Below are 24,021 nucleotides of genomic sequence, written 5' to 3' on the forward strand. Positions count from 1 at the left end.
TGGCTGTCTCGTCTCTTCATGTACCAGCAGGTGAATTAAGAAAACACAATTCAGGGCCAGAAAAATACAAGCGTGCCGACTAGAACATGGCAGGGCATATCAATGTAACACAGTCGTTGGTGATTTTTGGGTGCTTGGTCTAAATGAAACTTTCAAAACCAAGATTATACATCCACAATTGTATGGCTGTGGAGCAACTCTGCTGGGGGTAGCAATTTAATTTGGACAGGTTGGAAGAAAAGTGCTTAAGAGTGCACTCTCTTCATGTGCCATTTAGAAAGGAAACACACCTTCAAGCCATAAATATAGCAGCTTACGCTCCAGTGGTATTTTGCTTGAGGGTTTATTTCAAAATCAGTTTTACTCAGTACCAAGAGCTTATTTTGAAAGGTTTGGGACTGTGGAGAAATCTGGGTCTCAACATAAACAAAAAGATCTATGTCAGGGGTCTCCAACCTTTTGTGTAGTCTGAGCTACTTCTGGCCAGTGAAAATCGTCGTGAGCTACTGAACCCGAATCAACTTGCGCATTTTATCGAGAGACCCCCCCACGCCCAGTTTCATTGACTTTAAGCCTAATTTCATCAGAGCCCATACTGTGGTTTAAACAAAATACCCAAGACAGGCCTGACTTAAGAGTTCCCTAGAACACCAAAAGGAATGACTTTGGATTTGTGACGCTTTAAGTCATTTTAATTAATAGGTCCAAAATTAAGACCTTCCAGTAATAGTGGTCATTGAAATAATCATTGTAAGCTTCTCCTCTGTCGTGCAAGAATGGATGCCCACCCCCACGTTGTGCACGCGCAGGCTCATCTTATATAAGATCTGCCCGGGCGTGCTTGGTTAGGGATTTCCCACGCATTCCGCGTGTCACCGCTGACTGATCCTACTAAGCAGCATAGTGCTCAGAAGCTTGAACACCCCTCCTCATGTTTCAGGAGCGTGTAGACCTCCACTACTTTTCAAGGCGCAGAAATGTTGGCAAACTCCCCCCTTCACAGTGTGTAAGAGAAGGCAACACATTGAAGTCCTTCAAGTGTTGGAAGGTAATGCCCCCCCCCACCCCTTTCTTTGTGCATGGGGCGGAGTATCACCTTCCAAACACACAGGTGCGTGAAAGAACGGCAGATCCCCTTTTCACCCCACATCCGGCACTTGACCTCGTTTCTTCCACTCCACACAACTTGCAAGCGCTGACAAGATCCAGTACAATGCACTACAAGACATTTTTATTGGCAGGGCATGTCAGGCAGGTGTTTCCAGAGTCAGCACATGAGATTCCTGCACTATACATTCACAGTCACTTCAGCGTGATGAGTTCACCTCCCAGATATGTGGAAGCAGATGTTTTGTGCACTCGCTGTTTTGGTGACACACTGTGATGCTCACTGCAGTTTCTGCTCCTAGCACGAGGCACACTTGCGCAATGTTCCTTAAATCTTTGTGCACATAAAAAATGTGTGCAACTATTTAGATCAGAAACTCCCTGTCAATTATGGTGACTTTTAAATCTACTGAATATCTTTATGCGTCAACAGCGCCATACTTTACAGGCGGCTCTGTGAACCAGGCAGCCAACTAGAGCCAAATTTCGGGGGGGGGGGGGGTGCTGAGGTGTTGCACGCCTGCTGCGAACAATTTCGCTATAAGGTTTCCTTGAGCTCTGTGTGCCCGACAAGAAATAAACTGCAGCGTGTTAGACTAGCTCCGTCGCAGGGAGGAGGGCGAGGGAACAGCAGCCCGGGAGGGGAATAGGAGCGGAAGCAAGGAGGAGGCCAAAACAGCAGCCCGGGCTGGGGCAGCGAGGGAGGGGGCCCTGGCTACTGAGAAGGGAGGGAGCGGGGCAGCAGAGCAGCCCGAGCGGGGGTCAGCGGGAGGGGCCCTGGCTGCTGGACAGAGGGGCACCAGATGTGAGGCATATTTTAACAAAAAAGGCACGAAAAACGGCACAATCGGTGGGGGAGAGGCACACAAAACGAGCTTACCTGCAGTGGCTGATTCTGGCGGCGGGAGTCACGTCTCCTACTGCTCGCGCAATGGCAGTCAGTGCGATACCAGCGCGTTTTCAGTATGTAATGTCAGACTCTCACGAGAGTCGGAAGCTCCAGGAGAGGAGCGTCATTGCGTCATCCTCTTCGCCCACCCCATCCACACATTATGCCCAATCAGAGCGAAGGGCTGGACGAGCTACTCCCGGGGTCTCCGCGAGCTACCGGTAGCTCGCGATCGACCGGTTGGAGACCCCGGATCTATGTTATTTCAACTATGAGAATATTTTTCCTTCTAAACAATCCACAACCATATAATTTCCATTCCATTTCCAAAGTCTAGCTTCAACGACTTGAACCATGACTCTGAGAAATAGTAAGTCAAATTGTTAGAATTTATAAAACTGTCCTGCATTGCCAAATCAGGGTAAGTGGGTATTTTCAACTCATATTCATTTTAACTGCGATTTTATTGTTGAATAGACTCTTGCCCATGTTTTAGTTGTCCTAAATGTGTATTAACTCAAAGATTTCCTACATCCACAATTTATTATGAATGCTATAAGAACTGTTAAGCCTACACCAAATGTAATATTTACCTAGTCAGTCAGTCAGTCAGTCAATCTTTATTCGGGTACCACAGTACCCATAAAAGCACAATATAAAACACTTTACATACATGTTAAAATTTTAGCCGGGCAATTAGTCTAAATACATTCATTATACTGATCATAAGTGACTTAGTGCAAAATTTAGGATCATCACAGTACAAAACTATTTACATCACTCTCAGTCTTCAACCATGGATCTGCGTGCCCTTACTGCCGTTTTTAGAAAAGTGCAAGTGCGAAAAATAAGATCCTCATCATCTAAGGTTAACATGGAATCAAATGCTGCCTCTAAGCTAATTGGTCTTCTCTTATTAAAATACAAGCATATAAACTGTTTAAAATATTTGATATAAAATTTGGAGGAGAATATAAAATGCTTTACAGTTTGCTCACTCCTCCCATCGCACGGGCACGGGATTGAGTTTAAATTGGAACTATAACCAAGTGGGAAGGAGAATGCAAAACGAATTGTGCCAGCCCTTAAACGGAACAGTAAACTTGTCTCCCAGCGGGTCATCAGTAGTAACAAATAGATGTGGAGTGGGAACCTATAATGTTCAATGGCCATATAGTTACGCACAGTAGTTTTGCTGGCCTCTGCTGCTTCATGCTCGGTCTTATATAAGGAGTACAGAGCATTCTGCACATCCTTTTTTGCGACTAAAGCAGCAAGTGAAGGGCCCCAAAAATACTTTCCATATTAATACTGCGCAAACTGCTCAACACTCCACCCAACCACGGGATATCTAGGCCCGTAGCACAACCGAAGCAATCTTTTATTATTGACTGGGTCAGGGTGGCTGCTTCGTTCTTCCATACAGCAATCCACATAAGTGCTGGACGAGCCCTAATAAAATCAGTAATAAAATTAATATTGAGCTCTTTATGAGATATGTAATGGGAGGTTGAAATAGGGACATTCAGTATTTTTCTGCAGAATCTATTCTCCTCCTGCTGTAGACCAGAGCAGCTGACTGTCCTCCATATCTCAGCACCATAGGTCGCTACCGGGGTACACTGATGTTTAGAAATCCTTTGGACAGCTAATACTGCACCCATCGTCTTGGGGCGAGGGATGCTTAAAATCGAGTTTTTGGCCTTTGAGAACTTGGTCCTGGCGCGAGCCAAGTGCTCATTCCAGGAGCTGTTCGCAGCAAAGGCCAAACACAAATATACGAAGGATTTTACCGCCGTCATCTTATGGCCGTCTATTGCAATCGGGCGTATAGCCAGTTTGCCTGGGCCACTACTCATTAAAAATGATTTTTTAAAATTAACTTCTAAGTCTACATTTTCGTAATATTTACCTAAAGACAGTGGTCACCGTCCCTAGCAGTGGGATACTATTAGCTAGAACTGCAACTAGGTACGCATTGAAATTATTGCAATGATGATTGCATTTTATGTTTGCCGGTTTAAATGGAATGTTAGGAAGAAATAAACATTCACTATTTTCTGGAATTTTAACAGAAAAACAGTTTGACCCAAAGTGCCTATAAATGCATGCACCGGGAATGCTCGTACTGTGAATGAGTTGGTAGCAATGCTGTGCTAAACCTTCTTAATTTAATAATCTGGCCTGCTGCAAACCTGAATTACCTAAACTTTAAGGCTTAGTTGACATGTTAACCCTTCTTTTTCTTCAGCTGATGAATCATACTACATCTTAACAAAAAAAAACATTCTGGATCTTTAATTTATGTTTACTATTAAGTTTCACACATTCGTAAATAATAATAATAATAATAATAATAACAGAGAATGAGAACAAGGTTTATGGGTTCCATACAGACTTGTGGAAATACTGCAGAAATATTTGTGCTAGATACTGGAAAAGTACATAGTATGCTGTGCCAGTTGAAATGAGACTATACATTTTTGGGGATTTGCTGATCGATCATTCTTGCCTTTTTGTTTAACATAACAAAACTCTGTGAAAAATCAGGATCAGATCTTTTTTAACACAGCCCATATGGAAATCTGTGTAGCTATGGACATGATCTTTATCTTTTAATGACAATGCAACATGCAAATATGTTCATAAACTACATGAAATCCAAGCTCTCCTCCCCCTTAAATAAAGGAACCAAGGAGATACATCACTTACAGGATGTGATGGGATGGATATCTTTCCCGAAAGACAAATTCATAAGGGAGGATCTCTAAGAAAAAATGGTCCATCTGCATCTCTAATCTAGTCCCTATTTTGTTTCCTAAGAAATCAGCTCTAATGAAGTACCCGCACTTCAGTCTTGCACTCAGCATTACCTCAGCCTCTCTCCAGACTAAGTCCGGAAATTGTAGAGAAATTCAAGCTCCATGCTCAAATCAGAACTCACCACAAAGAGGAAATAGGGCCAATTACAGTGGTGGTTTTAGTGACGTGGTCTATTGTGATTTTATATTCAGGGTAAAGAAGCCTCTTTGTGCCAGGTTCATGCAGAAGTCTCTACCTTATTAACAGTTTCTCTCATGAAGTATTCCTCCATGGTAATGTAATAGCCAATCAGCTCCTGCATTGTGCGGCTCAGTAGACAGTGGTTTAGCAGCTTCTCCAGGCTCTTGGTGTGCTCTGCAGAGGGAAAAAGGACATTCTGAGCATCACACAGGGTCCAAAAGAGAAACCAGGATATAAAGGTGAACTGAGGATGACAGCATTAAACGCTAATGGACCTTGTAAAGACTAGTATAGAATGTTTCACTTTCACAAACCGCGATCTAGGCAATAGGAGAATTGACTGCTGAGTATTCCTGATGGGGACATAATGCCCAACTGAGCTAAACCTTGGTGTCTGAAGCCTACCGATGCCTGATAATAAGTGGGGTCCCTGTTAAAAGGAAGGCTTGCTTTTCATAGGCTGCTGGGATGGAATGTTCACATTTAATTCATAACTACAATGAGGCTTCACTGAAAGGAGCCTCTCATCTCGTACTTTTGATTTTGGGTAGTTCGCAAGATTGGATGGGTTAAAAAAAGCTACTTGGAAGTGACATGAAAGGAGGGCAAAACAGAAAGCATCCAGGACAGAGAGTAATGGGTACACTCAGGCCACAACCAAATACAGCATTTGAAGTACAGAGTACATTTTTCTGTCAAGAAAAATTAAAGTGAAGGCTAAAAAAAGCCCAAAGTAAAAATAGAAATAACGAGTTTAATCAAACCGATGTGAGTTTTTTTTTAAATACCTACTAGGCGCGAAAGCATATTGCAAGGAAGTACAACTCAAAAACAGGAAGGACTGAAGAGTGAAAAGTTTCCATGAACAGCTTTAAGAAGAAGAGAATAAGTGAACAAAGATATTTTTATGTGCCAGGTGTTGGGGTGTTCAACAAGTAATTCTAACAACCATGAGAATCTACTGAAGATATGCTCTGCATACCTTTGATGCATTTGAGTGTTTTTTAAAAATTGCAAAATGTGTATTATACGGTCAGAGAGGCTTAGTTGGCATATCCAAATTGCATCAATAATGCCAACAATATTCATGCAAACAATTATCTGGCGCACTCATTAAAAAATATGTAATTTGATCAAAATGATTCATAATGTTAAATGTATTGTACAAAGGGAGTCTAAATGTCTACTGCTCCTTAGTAGTGATTTTACAGACAATAAAATAAGAAGAACCTTAATGGAATGCACTTTTAGCGTATTCCCCCTAGCGCCCTCCATTTTGTTGTTGTTGTCCTCATACTTAGCCCGCCCCGCCTCCCAGCTGAGACGCCCTCCCACAGACTACAACAGCGCTCCGTTACCTGGAAGCGCGGTGACTCACTCTACGCTCCCCAGCTGAGTGGTCGCTCCCTTTGGCTCCGGTATCGTTGTGTTGCGCTTTGGGCTGGAAACTGTGAAAAATCAATTGCCTGCTGTGCGCTTTGTATGCCGCTTTGTTTATTTCAGGATTAAGATTGCCAGCGCGACTTTCCTGCACTTTTAGCGTATTCCCCCTAGCGCCCTCCATTTTGTTGTTGTTGTCCTCATACTTAGCCCGCCCCGCCTCCCAGCTGAGACGCCCTCGCCCCTCCCCCTCCACATATGACAGGAGTCCCCGCGCGCAGCGTTCACGCGCAGCGACCGCGCCCAATTCGCGCCGAAGGTGCGCCAAAGGTAAGCCCGTCTAAGCCCGTCCGCGCCTGGACCGCGCCCAGCGCCAGACCCCCTGCCCCTCGCGCTGCCCAGCCCTCCCGCATTACCAACGATGCCGCAACCCTCCTAGCCCTTAACCCCGGTCGCGCCCCCAACTGCGTCCAAGCAGCTCCTGGACACACCCATGGACCTTTCTCCTGCTACTCCTGCAAATTCAGCGGCACCGACAACTACTCCGCTACAACCACTCCACAGACTCCCGACCCCAACCACCTACAATGCATCCTTCTCAACACCCGCTCGGTCCACAGACATGCCATTGACCTATGGAATCTACTAGACACCATCTCTCCAGACGTCGCCTTCCTAACAGAAACATGGATGAACGCCTCCTCCGCCCCAGACATCACCATTGCCATCCCTGAAGACTATAAGATCACACGCAAGGACCGTACCGGCCACACAGGAGGAGGAATCGCTATCGTCCATAAGAAATCTATCCGCATCTCAACCAGCTCTGACGCCAACTCCGAACACCTTCACTTCCAAATCCACATCGACCCCAAGACCACACTCAGAGGCACCCTCCTCTACAGACCACCAGGACCCCGCGCAAAATTCAGTGAAGACATCACGGACTTCATCACTCCACACGCGCTCCCCTCCAAAGACTACATCCTTCTGGGAGACCTCAACTTTCACCTTGAAAAGATCAACAACCGCAACACCACCACCCTCCTGGACAACCTCGCCAACCTCGGACTTAAACAACTAGTCACTTCCCCCACCCACATCGCAGGTCACACACTCGACCCCATCTTCTCCTCCAGCAATCATATCTCCTTCAGCCACACTACGGATCTCCTCTGGACTGACCACAGCTGCGTTCACTTCACCTACAACAAGCCAAAACCCACCAACCACCTCCAACCAACTCTGCAAAGAAACTGGAACAAAATCACCACCGACCAGATCTCCGCATCGCTCCTTCTAAACACCCCAGCCCACTCTTCTAACCCAAACCAAGCCGCCGCCAACCTCACACTATGGTTATCCAACACCGCCGACACCTTAGCACCACTGAAAAAACGTCAAAGCAAACCTGGCAGCAAGAAGGCCTCATGGTTCAACGATGATCTTAAGAAGTCCAAGAAACTCTGCCGCTCCCTTGAAAAGGCCTGGAAAAAAGACCCAACCACTAGCACCAAGGACGCCTTCAAAAACGCCACCCGCACTCACCACCAACTAATCCGAAAGGCCAAGAAAACAGCATTCAAGGATCGACTTGACAACAACACCCACAACAGCAAGGAACTTTTCAACATCGTCAAGGAATTTTCCAATCCCTCGGCCAACTCCAACGACATCACCCCCTCTCAAGCCCTCTGCGACTCCCTAGCCTCATTCTTCCACAACAAGATTGCAGACATCCACAACAGCTTCGACAACCAACCCGGAGACCAACCCATCCAACCATTTGCTGAACATTCTCCCCCCGTGAACACCCTTAACGACTGGAACCCAATCTCCACTGAGGACACAATCCGCCTGATGAATTCCATCCACTCAGGATCCCCCACAGACCCATGTCCTCACCACATCTTCAACAAAGCAGACTCCGTCATAGCACCGCACCTCCGAGACGTCATCAACTGCTCCTTCAACTCCGCCTCCTTCCCGGAAGACTGGAAACACGCTGAACTCACCGCCCTTCTGAAAAAACCCACAGCGGACCCCACCGAACTCAAAAATTACCGCCCCATTTCGCTCCTTCCATTCCCGGCCAAAGTCATCGAGGAAGCTGTCAACAACCAGCTCGCCGCTTTCCTCGAAGCCAACAAATCACTCGACTCCTCACAATCTGGCTTCCGAGCAAAACACAGCACTGAGACCGCCCTCATCGCAGCAACAGACGACATTCGAACTCTACTGGACAATGGAGACACAGTCGCCCTCATCCTCCTCGACCTCTCTGCAGCATTCGACACAGTCTGCCACAGCACCCTCTTACAACGCCTCAATAACATCGGAATACAAGGAAAAGCACTTGAATGGATCACCTCGTTCCTCACCGGAAGAACCCAGAGAGTCCGCCTTCCACCATTCAAATCGGAGGCCACTGAAGTCATCTGTGGCGTACCACAAGGATCCTCACTCAGCCCCACCCTCTTCAACGTATACATGAGCCCCCTCGCGGCCATCGCCCGCCAACACAACCTCAACATCATCTCCTACGCGGATGACACTCAACTAATCCTTTCTCTCACCAATGACCCCAGCACCGCCAAAACTAACCTACACGAAGGAATGAAAGAAGTTGCCGAATGGATGAAACAAAGCCGTCTGAAACTGAACTCAGACAAAACAGAAGTCCTCATCTTAGGTACATCCCCCTCTGCATGGGACGACTCTTGGTGGCCGGAAGCCCTTGGAAAAGCACCCATCCCGACAGACCACGCACGGAACCTAGGCGTCATCCTGGATTCTTCACTCTCAATGAACAGACAAGTCAGCGCCGTATCCTCATCCTGCTTCAACATTCTCCGCATGCTCAAAAAAACTTTTCGCTGGATCCCCACCGAAACAAGGAAAACAGTCACCCATGCTCTGGTCACGAGCCGACTGGACTACGGAAACACCCTCTACGCAGGTACTACCGCTAAACTCCAGAAGAAACTCCAACGAATCCAAAACGCCTCAGCCAGAATCATATTAGACATCCCGCGCAACAAACACATCTCTGGTCACCTGAAAGACCTCCACTGGCTACCCGTCAATAAGAGAATCACTTTCCGACTGCTAACCCACGCACACAAATCACTCTACGACATCGGACCAGAATGCCTCAACTCACGACTGTCCTTCTACACCCCCTCCCGCCAACTACGTTCTTCCAGCCAAGCCCTCGCCACTGTACCTCGCATCAACAAGACCACCATGGGAGGCAGATCCTACTCATACCTAGCTGCTAAAACATGAAACTCACTCCCCGCTTACCTTCGCCTTACCCAGAACCACCTAGCATTCAGAAAGCAACTTAAAACGTGGATATTTGACAAGTAATCCTCCTCCCCTTTCTAAGCGCCGTGAGACCCTCTGGGTATGTAGTGCGCTATATAAATTATCTGACTTGACTTGACTTGACTAAAGATATGTTCAACTGTTAAAACCTAAACTAGCTCCAACCTAAAATGCAAGTTGAATCTTGTATTTCAAATGGGTAGATTTATAAAACAGCTTTGGGTGCACGAAGTTTAGTAAAGACAGTTGCACATTCAAAGGATAGTATGCAGGAGATGTCTAACATTTTTCAGTATGCAATTTAGTCATTAACCTGTCAACATACTCACAGGGAAAACAAATCTACTTGCACCATTCACTGCTAAGGTTAATACGTTAGTAAAACTCATTATTTCCTGCTCTTGGATACATTTGTGCAAGATAGAAAATATAACATACAAATGTCAAGTATCCTGGAACGATTTACAAAAAGGGGGTGGTGATGAACAGAGTGTCTGAGTTAAACAGACCACTCTTACCCAGTCCAAGGATCAGGGCTTGATCCATCACCGTTATTTATCTCACTGCCCCATCCCAGCTCAGAACCTGGCTATATGCAAATCAGTCTGTCCCTGGCCCAGTGCATCATGGGAACAGGGCAGACTAAACTACCAAGCCAATTCTTCACCAGAAAAGAGACAAGCTACCGGGGACCGGTTTCTGGCATTTCAGCCTTCTTCGGCCCGGCTTGCTTGAATCCTGATGGAGCAGTGAGAAAGGGACTCATGTCTGAGTATACCCTGCCACACCTATAGTGGCCAAAAACGATTTACAAAAAGGGGGTGGAAGGCACTAATTGGTTCCATCTACACACGGTCTAGTCCCCTGAGCCTGGACTGTGAGTTGTCCTTTTGGTGCCGTTCCGCCTCTGATGTTGTTATAATAATGCGGTGTTAAGATGTTCTGAATTGCTTGATATATGCACTGATCCGCCTCCCAGATCAAACTGTCCTGATATTTTCTTTTATGATAGACTCTATATGCTCATTTTACATTGTTCTACCTGCTATGTGCTGCTAATGCCTGCGATTATTCTTTATTACGGAGGATAACTGTTGTCTCTGCAAAATCATAAATAAAAATAATTTTTAAAAAAAAGTATCCTGGCAAGCACTAATTTCTTCTGTCCAACTGCCACAAATGGAGTATCTTGCTGTAGGCCAAAAAATCTATTCCCACCCTACTCCTCTACAATTGTAAGTTTCTTATTGGAAGAGTATAGCCAAACCATAATTCCATAAATTAACAGAGGACTACTTTCATTCTGTATGCTTAAATCAGGAAAGCGAGAAATAAGCCACCATATTTAATGCAAAACAGTCAAATGTACTGCCGCTAGCAGCAGTGTGGTGTTTGCTGCTTTAACTCTGGGACATTGAGGATTACAGAACGGGACTGCGAGGACCAGCAGTCTGAGAACTACATACAGCTGGGTCCTCTAACCGCCCTCCTCCTATCTACTATTTAAATCACGCCTATTCCCCGCCTCGCGGGATGCGCTCCGGGCCAAGGGTGGGCCTGTTTAAGCCCGTTCCAGCCCGGAGGAGACCGGACAGGGCCACCGCTCTTTCATCTGGCCTGTCATATTGCGGTTGTCCCGGCGCCCTGTAAGTACCTGTTTGTTTTACTATCAGTGCCTGAATAATGGAGGGCCATGAAAGCAGGAGCAAGGCGGTGACTTTGGGTGGATACCTGGTAGGGACACTGGATAACTTAATTATTAGAGCTAATTCAGTTATTGATCATGAAATAATCCTTATGGAGCGTCCCCTTTCCCAAGATCTTGAATGAATGAATGAATGAAACATTATTTATATTGCGCAGCTATGCCCAATGGGCGTCAAGGCGCCTAATCCAAATAATGACTGTAAGCGAAAAGAAACAGAGCCTACTGGTAAGCATTGATAAAGAGCCAAGTTTTCAATGATTTCCTAAAGAGGTCAAGGGAGGGCAGTGTTTTGATTTCCAGGGGGAGTGAATTCCACATCAGAGGAGCCAGTATGGAAAAAGCTTTGCTCCCCCATCTAGCCTTCTTGGCTCTGGGAATTACCAGTTGATTAAGCTCACTGGATCGGAGACATCTACTCGGAACGTATCTAGAGAGAAGTGATCCAAGGGCATCAGCCGGGCCTGCAGTTAAAGCCTTATATGTAAGGCAGAGGAGTTTAAAAGTGATCCTTGAGGGGATGGGGAGCCAGTGGAGGTTCTTCCTCGCTAAGGTCATCGAGGCCAGCCAGGGCAAAGCGAGAGCAAACCGCGCTGCCGCGTTTTGTATGACCTGCAAACGCTGAAGCAGGCCCTTGTTGGCCCCGGCGTACACTGAGTTGCAGTAATCAAGCCTTGAGCCAACAAGGGCGATCACCACCTGTTTCCGTGCCTGAGGGGACAAGTAGTGTACGATTCTTTTCAAGGTCTTGATGACTCCCCGACAGGTAGCCACCGTTCTGTTGACCTGAAGCTCCATGGAGAGCTGGGTGTCGAAGATGACGCCTAGGTTCCTGGCAGATTGTGTTGGTGTTGGGCAGCTACCTAAAGAAGGAGGCCACCAATCATCTGACCATATGCCCTGGTCCTTGCCAAAGACCAGGACCTCTGTCTTGTCCCCGTTCAACTTTAGGGAGTTGGCAATCATCCACTCTGCAACAAGTTGCATGCAGGCCCTAAAGTTAGAAGCGGTTTCACCCACAGAGTGAGTCAGGGATACCATAATCTGCGTGTCGTCGGCATACGACACTACCTCCATCCCCTGAGATCTTACTAGTCTTGCAAGTGGGGCCACGTAGATGTTAAACAGGGTCGGACTCAATGCCGACCCCTGTGGCACCCCACATTGCAAAGACTTAGCGGGGGAGAGGTATTCACCTAGCATGACACGCTGCTCTCGTTGTTGAAGAAAGGAGCTCAGGAGACTGAGTGCCGGTCCTTCTACCCCTGCCTCCCTTAACCTAGTTGTTAAAGTAAGGGGAGACAGGGTGTCAAATGCTGCTGAAAGATCCAGCAGCACCAGTACGGTGGTTAGACCCAAATCCACTTTTCTGCGGATGTTGTCCATGACTTTCGTCAAAGCAGACTCCGTGCTATGCAGCTTTCTAAAGCCATGTTGGGACCCGTCCAAGAAACCAGAGGTATCGAGGAAGTTTGAAAGATGGAAATTCAAATGGGTCTCCAACATCTTAGCAGGGGCCGGCAGCAGAGAGATGGGTCTAAAGTTCTTCAGTACTCCAGGGTGGTCTTTTTCAGCAGCGGCTTCACGATGGCTTTCTTCCAAAGTGACGGGAAGATGCCCTGTTCCAATGCTCCATTCATGACTTCCAGCATTGAAGGAAGAATGATCTCTCTGCAGTTCTTCAGTACTTTCAGAGGAACTGGATCGAGTGGAGATGACGATTTAGTTTTGTCCAACAGGCTATTAAGATCCTCTAGCGAGAGGGCAGGGAAATGATCAAGGGAGTGAGAGGATTCTTTAGTCCAAGCTTCCAGACGTTTAATTTGGGAGAAATCCTCAGCATTAAGCGAGTTCCCCTGCGACTTTAGAGCTATGTAGATATCATCTATCTTTTTGTAGAAAAAGTCTGATATATCATTGCATAGCTCCTGGGAAGCTACTACAGGATCGGGGGCCTGGAGAGAGCACAAAGAGTCCACTATTTTGAAGAGCTCTTTGGAGGATGTTAAAGAACAGGTTAAATTGGAAAAATAATCCTGTTTTTCCTTAATGACTCTCTTTTTGTACTCACGTAGTTGGCTCTTATAGCCTTCTCTATCCTTGAGATCCCAGGATTTACGCCACCTACGTTCCTTCTGTCTGCAAGTTTGTCTGAGAAGCCTCAGATCGACGGAAAACCAGGGGGCAGTTGGCTTCTGTCTAGCTGCAGCTTTCAGGGAAGGAGGAGCTAGTTCGTCAGCGGCTCTGGTGATGGCATCAGCGAGTTCTTGGGCCGACTCATCCACCTTCCGCTGAGTTGAAATATGGGCATTGAGAATAAAAGGGGCCACAGCCTCCTTAGTAAAATTTTTGAAGCTCCTTTTGAATTGTTTTTTACCAGAGCCCACAATGGCAACGGGGCAGGGAATGTCTAGAAACAGCGGGACTGCTAAATGGTCAGACCAGGTAATCGGGACCGGTGTCCCAACCCCTAATCTGGGGTCGTTGGAAAAGATCCCGTCAAGGATATGCCCCGCCTTATGAGTCGGGTGGAGAACTCGTTGTACAAAGTCACATGCCTCCAGAGAATTAAGCAGAGAGCAGGTCTCTTTCGAAGTAAAATCCTCTAAGTGAAAATTAATGTCGCCCAGAATAGTGTACAAAGTCACATGCCTCCAGAGAATTAAGCAGAGAGCAGGTCTCTTTCGAAGTAAAATCCTCTAAGTGAAAATTAATGTCGCCCAGAATAGTGAGATGGGGTCTATCTTGCCACAGCAACGCTCGTACACCAGATCCTATACCGCAATTAGCTATTGCTGAAGTTCCTGTGACTGTACTTAGCCCAGAGATTACTCAGGTCCAGGGGCATCCATCTCCAGCTGGCGAGTCCCAGCCATCACCACCAATAGAGTCTACCGAAGTGTCAATCGCGGACAGTACTCCGGAAAGGCCTAACACTCGCCAGTTACGGGGGAGAAGAGAGGGGGCGATACCTTAAAGGAAGCGAGGGGCTGCTGCTGCCTCTGGTGGCAGGAAGCCCAAGCATGCAAAGCGCACCACTAACGGTGAGGCTACTACCCTGTGCAAGGTCCCAGATGTTTCGAGTGTTGTGGACATAAATGATAAACCATCCTTAATTGAAAATACTCCAGGAGTGGCAAATCCCATCACCGCAACATCCGCAACGGAGGACCTGCTCTTTATAAGAATGGGCGCCCTTCTTAGGTCATCAATCCAACCTTTCGAAACTAGACTTTTGCAGATTGAGCTACGGTTGTCTAACATTGAAAAAGTAACATCGGTGACTGTAGACTGTTTAAAGTCTAATCAAGTGATTCTGGGTAATGTGCAACCTAACAAAGGCCAGGTGGGGATACTATCACAAAATTCTGTTTTAGCAGTTGAGTTACCCTCTGTTAATGTGGCCAGTACTAAGCAGGTATTACCAGTGGCTTCCCTCGACAATGTGTCGACGGTGGCTAATAGTGAAAAGTCAAAGGAGGATCGTCAAGAACAGTATGACAGAGGCTCCTCTAAGGAACTCAGAATAGACTTGCCTCCAGAATCGAGCCCATATCTTGTGGTCCTAACAGGGGTCCACAAATTAAGTGATGCCAGCAGGGAATCTTTTGGTTCATTAAAAAACAAAGTCTCTGATTGGCTTAATAAAAATAGACTGCTCCCGGGTCGCATCAGTAGTGAACTTTTGATGGTTCGTAGGGTGTCCTGGGTGGGGCGCAGATCAAAGTCTATAAAGGGCGATTGTGTGCTGGTAAACTTTAGAGACCCATGGATTGTGGCGCACATTTGTGAGGGGATGCGCCGCAGTCCTGGGTCAGCTATTCAGCCTTTCCCACTGTCATATTTGTATCCTCCATCCGACACCCTAGATATGGAATGTGACTGGACCCTAGTAGAGCCTCGAAGAGTGGGCAGGGTGGACAGGGGTAGGTTTGCACAACCTTACGCACCCAGTTACATCTGTACCCAAAATAGATACAGTGGCCTGGACATGGTAGACTGACTGCAGTATAACCGGGCGGGTTCTTTGGGGATTACACAAAGAATGAGCTATGCACTTTGCGGTGGAGTTCTGGAGGTTGGCAGCAGTCGATCAACCCGGGAATTTTCAGACACACACTCACCTATTATAGGCACTAATACAGCCAGTAGTGACCAAGCATCTAGTAGAACTGTGATAGGTCATAAAATGGATCCCATGAAGATAAGCTTGTGTGAAGAAGGCCTAATGGGGAGTTGTTATATCAGCGGCAGGGACTGCAACCCAGGCTCCTTAACAATATTGTTGTAGAATGTCGCTGGATTACCCAATAAAATAGCTTGCCCAGAGTGGGGAGCCTTTATAGACAAGTACGACATCTGTCTCTTTCAGGAGACCTGGGCCCGAGAGGAACAGCTTTGACAAGGCTATGCTGCATTCCATGTTCCTGCCCGTGGGGTGGAGGAGGGGGGGGGGAGGGGGCGGGAAGGGTGACCGTCTGGAGGTCTTACCACCTGGGTCGGTTCGCATCTGGGTTGTACTGCTAAAACTTTGAATACTTATTCTGAGGATGCCCGGTGTGTAGTTCTTGTTTGGCCACATGCTTTCAAGCTTGCCCTTGTTACCTTGTTAATGTTTATTCGCGACCAGTAAGTGTAGCCAGCGAATCAAGAACAATTGAGGAGCTGTCGCATTTTTTGCATACCCTTTCCAGTGATATCCATCTCCTGGTAGGGGGTGACTTCAACTGCCACTTCGAGCCCCTGCCGGGGATGAAGGATGGCGTCCTATTGACGGAGGACGAATACTGGGCAATAGCACCGAGTCAGTCCCCATCACCAAAGACATGGTCTCACTAAGCAATCCAGATCACGGCCCTAACTTTAAATCATTCTATTAGGGCCTGCAGTGGTCGCACGCCCTCTGACACTCCAGCTAGGTGCACATTTAATAAAACTGGACAGGAGTCACATCTCGATTATACTATGGTCGAGACGCGGTTGTGGCCTAAAGTCATTGACTTCAATGTAAATACAAGAGTCGAGAGCGACCATAATGCTCTAATTCTGGAGCTGGTTTTTCCCGGCCCTAATAAGAATGGCACAACAAACTTGGGGGACTCGGGTGATGGGCTCACACTATCAAATGATAGACGCAGAGTTAGGTGGGACAAAATTGTGGCAAACCCGGAAGTGCTCCGCAAAGTATACAAACAAATTGTTCCCTTGTTTGTGGAGGTTGATGCCTTAAACACTCAACCCCCGCCTCCCGATTATGATGCTAAAATGCTGGCTCTCTACAAGGATCTAGTATCCAATTTAGTAGAGGTATTTAATCCTCAGGTGGCTAATAGGAGAAAAAGGGCACCTGCAAGCTCATGGTATAATGAGGCATGCATAAAGGCCAAGACTGAGCTAGTCCAGGCCCTAAAGTTAAGTAGTAACAAACTCCAAATTCAAGCCAGGAGACTACAGTACAAAAAGGTAACTAAGCATGCAAAGCAAGAATGGGATCAAGAAAAGTGGACCAGTCTAACCGTCGCTCTTGAAACAAGGGATGCACGGAGATTCTGGTTGAGAGTCAATACAGGTTGCGGGGAACCGAAATCGGCTATCGAACCAAATAGAGATGCCATAGTTTGGAAAGATCACTTTCAGGCCCTATACTCTACAGAGGAAGGTACGGAAAGCACACTGGTACTCCCGCTGCTGATCCCCCAGTCTGATGAACTAGAGTTTACTTTAGAGGAGGTGTGTAATGCAATTGCTAAACTTGCTGTGGGAAAAGCCCCGGGCCTTGGCAAACTTCCGGGAGACCTCTTCAGACACGAACCGAAGATCTGGGGCCCGTACTTACAAATACTTTTCAACGCAGTCCTGAGGGGCATGGCGGTTCCCTGTACTTGGCTGGGAGCAGAAATTGTCCCTATATTCAAGAAGGGCTCTCCTCTGCTCCCAGCCAACTACAGGCCAATTAGCCTGATTGACGTCCGGCAGAAAATGTTTGCGTGACTCATTTTAGATTGTCTCCAGGACTGGATCGAGGAGCACGCCATTCTTAGCCCGTACCAAGCTGGGTTCAGGAATAACACCTCCACCATGGATCACATTTTCCGCCTAGCTTTACTATTCTGGAAAACGGTGAGGATAGAGGGTGGCAGCCTCTACATGGTGTTTGTGGACCTTCGCTCTGCTTTTGACTTGGTTCCCCGGGGGAAACTATGGTCCGTGCTCCTTGAACTGGGTATACCGGCTCAACTTTTAACTATTCTGATGAGGTTACACGAGGCGAATTTCACGCAGGTCAGGTGTGGGAAGAATGGGGCGCTATCATCTAGATTCCCCGTTGACAGGGGCTTAAGGCAGGGGTGTGTATTGGCCCCTACCCTGTTTTGCCTCTATGTTAACGGGGTAATCGCCCACTTAGATGAAGTACATCACAATGATGCCCCGAGGTTGGCAGGCAGTAGGGTTGCGGCCATCATGTTCGCAGACAACACCCTCCTGCTGTCTAAGTCTGCTATGGGGATACAGTGCATTTTGGAGGGTTTTGAGGAATTTTGCAGAGGCCGGGGTTTGGAGATAAATGCCAATAAAACAAAATTCATGATCTTCAACCCACCCGCAACTACTCGCCCAAATCCCAGCTTAGGCCCAACCACATTAGAAAGGGGGTCGACTTTTGAATATCTGGGGGTTACCATCAATGAGAACTTGTCATGAGGCCCCCAGCAAAACAAGTCACAAATGAAACTGTCACAGCTCGCTGGGGGAATCCTCAAGCTCTCCAATTCGTCGACATTCAAACCCTTTGGTCCCCCTTTGGAGATTTATAAAAAGCAAGCAAGGGGTGCAGTCCTATACTGCGGTGCGTTATGGGGATATTCTTGCAGGCCTGAAATTGTCAAAACAGAGATTACATTTTTAAGACAATTGCTGGCCCTTCCACCTAGTACCCCGCTCCGCCTTCTGAGGTTTGACCTAGGGCTGAAACCTATTGATGATGAATTAGCGCTTAAGCCTCTTAGGTTCTGGCGCAGGCTCTGGATAACACCAGAGCTGCTAAAATATAGGCTAGAACTTAACCCTCATGTCGGCACTCTAACTGATTCTTTTATAATGACTAAAGTATCTTATCATTTTGAGCACTTCATGGATGATATTTACCCTATTTTAGCCATATAACTTTATGTACAATGGAGATACGGTACTCTACCGCTAAGAGCCTTTACTAGCAAATGGTCCGCCTTTGCAGCGAGATATTATCCTGGGTGTAGCTGTGACATAGAAAATGAACTGCACGTTCTCTTCTTTTGTCCAGCCTACTGTAAATCAAGGAAGTATTGGCTAGTACCTCTGTGCAAGAATGTGGGTTTTGTACAGTGTATGCATGCTTTTAGAGTTTTAAAAACCGACACGACCAGACACGTAGTATTTGCTGGCAGCTATGTGGCATAAGCGTAGGTACTTAATTGGTAATGCATGATAGTGATTAGTTTCTAGGTGACCAGACTGGTCTTACCAAAATTATGTATTATTTCTAACATGCATGATTTTAACTACCTAACATGTATGTAACATTGAATTGAACCTTCATCCCGGAATACTGCTTTTTTTTTCTTCTGCATAATAGTGATTAGTTTCTAGCTGACAAGACTTGTCTTACTAAAATCATGTACTATTTTAGAACCAATGCTTTTAACAACCCAACAAGTATGTAACAATGAATTGAACTATCATCCCTGAATATTGCTTTTTATCTGTTTCTGTACTCTTTTATGGCAAATCGCCGAAATAAAGATTTTATGAATGAATGAACTGTGATTAACTAAAAAAAAGACAGATGAATATCAAATCCATCAAGCTCAGACACTTTGACCTTTAAGTTACAAGCTTTTCTTAAAACATTCTTCCAATATAATTTATTAACTTATTGCACACTGAAGAAGAAATGAGAGCTAAGCTTTTCTAATTGATTACCATTGATCTGTGAATGAAAGATCAATGAAAGCTCAGATCACACTTGCTGGATTAATCATAGAAGTTAATAAATAACATTTCTGAAAAAAAAGAGCAAGCATATTGCAACCTTAAAGTGCTAGCATTTCAATCTATTAGATTCCCACTACTTTACTGTACGCTTGCTCTAGAAGCACCACCTTTGCTTTGTTGCGAGTTTCCTCGTATAAGAAATACAGTAGTACAAGCTGGAGTTGACTGTAACACAGCATGTGACTTTACAATAAGCCACATAAGAAAGCACACTGTTTACAAATAGTGAATGCCGTTTAGGAAGATATTCCACTGGCTAGCTGTATAAGAAGCAGGGACATTTTATTATGCGAAGGGCAACTAGTCTGGTATCAGTAGAACAAATGTGCTATTTCACAACATATCCATTGGGAGAACATCAGCTCTATGGGGTGCTTAACAATTTTCCTTTAGTGAATGGCTAGTCCATTTCCCAGTCATAATTGGATAGCTGGAGATAGAAGGGAAAGCCTACGTTAACATTTAGTAGGGAGGCAACAAAATATAAGAAGAAGATGCAAACTTTGTTTTATTATGAAGTATACTACAAATGATTGTTTTTTAACTAAACATGTACTATTTTTACAGTTTCTCCACCTTCGTTCTAGTTCTTTACTGAGACAAATACACTTGTACTTTATGTACTGACTACACAATAGGTGCATATATATAATATTGAAACTTTTCATGAGACATTTAGTGTAGTTATGAAAAGATTGTGACTAAATGGAGTAGAGGATCACATCATAGCTAGGAGCAGTCAAGGAAAACACTCGCAAATAAGACAGAGGACTCGAAAATTAGAAGACAAGGAAAGGTTGAGAAATTAATTTAGGGTAAAAGGATCTCAATAAATGATCGCAAGGTAAAAGGAGTCAAGAAACTCACCATGCCAAATATATATATATTTTTAAATAAATCTTTTTATTAACAATGCTCATGAGACCATGCAGTACAAAGTAGTTCCAAAAGTCCATCGTTGGAGATACCACAAGGACCAGCAATAAAATAATCATGAGGGAACAACAAGGACAATCAGTAACCTCCTATCCTGCCAATCTTTATATGTCCACCCCAGATTCTCATTATTTCTGCTAGGGTGCCCACCCTCTCTTCCATTTTTTAGCACACATATCCAACTTTTGTACACACTTTCTTTGGCCCTTTGGCACCAGTTAAGGTCCCATGCCAAATATTATTGAGGCTGAAAGGGGAAGCCGATAAATGCAATGTAAACTGGAATGGGGGGATTAAGGGGCTCCTGGAAATGCACTGTGACATGGAACGAAGGAGCTGTGTAATCCACTCCGACAATGGCGTGGGGAAGGAGTTGATAAAGAGAGCTAGGACGGGCAGAGCTAGCAAACACAATGCCATGAAAGGTACCGGGAAATACAACATAACATATGCAGGGCTGCTTTGAGGAGCAGAGAAGCTAACAGTGCTGTGGGTAGGACAGGGAAGAGCACACCAGTAAGAGGAAACCACTATACTCGCTGTACGAGAGGAACTGTTGAAATACAATACACTCAGTGAGGGGTATATATACGGTGTGGTATAGAAGAATCAGAAAATGAACAGTTGTGGGTGGGATTCAGAGGGCATATAAATTATGAGTAAGGTATGTAAGGTATGAGTAAGTAACTGCTTCACAGAAGAACACTTAAGATCGCATCTTAGCAAGTCAGAAGGAAATACACAGGATTTATGCACCTTATTTTTGTCATCAGGCTAAGAACTGACTAGGGTACAATTTTACCTTGCTTCACCTCTTCAGATGCCATTGAATCTCCCACCTCGAAATCAGCAGTGATGCGACGCTTCAGGAAGCGGAGGTACAGCTCACTACGGGCACTCATTAGTGCTACCTCAGCGAGAATAGGGTCGAGTTCCCTGTAAATGTACAAGGAGACAGACAAACAATTTCAGAGAGGTGCCTTCTACCAAAGACAGGGAAAGGCTTCAAATACAGCTAACTGGATCAAAGCCATAGTCAATGGTCCATGTAGACATGACAAGGAAGGGAACATGCATTTGCAGTGCAATAGGTCTCACATTTGCAAGATTTTGAGATATTGAAATTGTAAATGACAATAGTTTTTATTTATGTTTAAAAAACCTGAAATCAAAAACTATAAGTAAAAGGTGCACATAAATAAAAGGCATTGTCATTTACAATACCAATAGGTCAAAGTTTCGAAAATGCGAGACCTATTACATTGCAAATGCTTGTTCTTTAGCAAGCAGCCTCAGAGAGGGTTAGGCACGAACAGCTTCTTTGAGATCTAAGCAACTCTATCAAGTGCAGCTTGGCTGAGGGGAGTTGTGCGCTATGCGTGCCGTTGCTAGAAAGTAATACTTCTCACTTTAGCTACTTTCCTTTTCTTTTAGAAAGCTGTCCCGGGCTGCTTGGAAAGTGAAAGCGTGCATGGCACGCTGAAAATAAAAAAACAAAAATTTGCCATTGTCCAAGGCTGCTTGGAAAGTGAAAGCACGCATGGCTCACTAAACATAAAAAAACAAGAAGCAGCTGCCATTGTCCCGGGCTGATTGGAAAGGGAATGGATGTAAGGTGCGCTGAACATAAAAAACAAGAAACTACCGTCCCTGTGCCGGTCTGCTTGGAGAGTGAAAGGGCGCATGACGCGCTGAACATATAAAAACAAGCGCCTCCATTGTGAAAGTAGCGTCCCACGAGTTCTTTAGCAGGCACCTCAAGACATTAAAGAACAAGCATTTGCAATGCAATAGGTCTCGCATTAGGAAAGTTTGAGGTATTGGTATTGTAAATGACAATTTTTTTTATCTATGTATTGGTTTTGAAAATAGCGAAATTAATAGTTTGTCATTTACAATGCCAATAGTTTTAACTTTTGCAAATGTGACACCTATAGCATTTGTACTGCAATATGTGTTGTATTTACGTGACTTAGATGTATTGATATTACAAATAACAATGGCTTTACATTTTTTTAAATAATTAATATTGCAGGTTTTAAAAACAAATTAATAAAAGGCATTGCCATTTACAATGCCAATAGCTCTAACTTTAATAATGCGAGATCTATTGCATTGCAAATGCTTGGTATTAAAGTTGGTAATGCTGTTTGGGCATTAGTTGCACTTCATTAGTACCAGTTTAATGACTAAAAATAGAAATAAGGAACAGAAAGGTGACCAGTTCAACTTTGCAAAGGGTCTTCCAATGCACGGCAACATGAATCACTGCATTTTTAGTAACTTGTGAACTGTTTGGGCTAGAAGAAAATTTAGTTTTTCTTAAAATATGCATATTATGTAGCAAATTGTGGAATATGTGGCACATCTATAATTATGAAAAAATCTATTGGCTTTGTAAATGTTCATATGCTGAATATACAATTCAGCAGGCGGCTTCTATTGCCTAAGTCACTAACTGTGTTATTATTGAGGTTGGTGTGTGGCATGTAGGAGAGTCAGTTTTCCAGACAATAAATTATTTCTTTCCAGCAGGTTGGCTGTTTTACACAACTCGGGGTGACGGTTGCGGTCCTTGCTAGATAAAATATTTATTTTTACTACAGTGCAGAGTGCATTGTGTTATCTCTGTTCCGGGGCTTAAAAGCTTCCCGTGCTGGCGCTCCGCTTTCCTAGTTTCCTGAAGTTCTGCTGAGGAGTCTGCGGCCAGAGCAATAAATGCAACAAGCATTGGCATAGACACTAGGTTTCACCTTTGGGACCTTATAAGTATTAAGTCATGCAGCACATTATCCTGGGTGCTACAACAACTACTACAGATGCAGTATGTTTCCAATCTTGGTTGCTGTAGTTCCCATTAATAGTGGATCTGGGAGAGGATGCTAGTGGGTGACTGCGCTTAAAATAATGTTTATACAAATGTGCTCCTGGACAGACACAGAGACAGATGCAAGTGTATACACGGACAGACATAGCGACAGAAGAAAGCGTGCACAGACACTGCGATAGACGCAAATGTTGACACCGACACAGACAGTGCGACAGCTGCAAGCACGCAACCGTACAGATTCAAGTGTGCACACACACTGACACAATGACACCGTGACAGTCGTAAATGTACACAAAAAGCAAACCGCCTGACTACTTTAAAGCAAAGGAATGTAAAGAGCATCACACATATGGACACATGCCCACAACCACAGATAGTCACAGAGTAAAAAGGACAAACCAATATGGACAGACTGATAGTCACAGTGAAATATTTTTCATTAACCATCACACAGACAAGTTAAGGTTAACACATCTAGACATGCACACATAGACGCCAGGTTGTAGGCAAACAAAGGATGCTAGAAACACACACTGTGGTTTGCGAACAGAGGTACTCACAGACATACATGCACAAAGACATGCCGAAGCAAACATACACGCCGTGCAGACTGCTACGAGGATAAGGGGATATGCACTCAAAACATAATGGTAATGCAAAGCACATGAGACATACCGACAAGTACACACATATGCAAAGAAGCAAATCCGCAGGTAAACAATGAGAGAAATTGTCAACATGCAGACACATAGAAGCAGGGGGCTTTGTTAAACAAATCCTATACAAAAAGAGAGCCGTAGAGATTCCTAC

General features: G+C 45.1%; 1 protein-coding gene across 1 annotated transcript in view; it reads right to left on the reverse strand.

The window, feature by feature from the left end:
• The window catches only part of COG4 (component of oligomeric golgi complex 4), a 146,154-nt gene that overhangs the window by 44,690 nt on the left and 77,443 nt on the right, over positions 1–24,021 (reverse strand). The window contains exons 9-10 of the mRNA XM_086945279.1: positions 21,184–21,317; positions 5,055–5,173 (exon numbers count right to left, since the gene is read on the reverse strand). Coding sequence (XP_086801405.1) covers positions 5,055–5,173; positions 21,184–21,317 — 253 coding nt within the window. The remainder of the gene's footprint in view (positions 1–5,054; positions 5,174–21,183; positions 21,318–24,021) is intronic.

This window comes from Lissotriton vulgaris, chromosome 12, assembly GCF_964263255.1.
Source record: "Lissotriton vulgaris chromosome 12, aLisVul1.2, whole genome shotgun sequence".
Lineage (NCBI taxonomy): Eukaryota > Metazoa > Chordata > Amphibia > Caudata > Salamandridae > Lissotriton > Lissotriton vulgaris.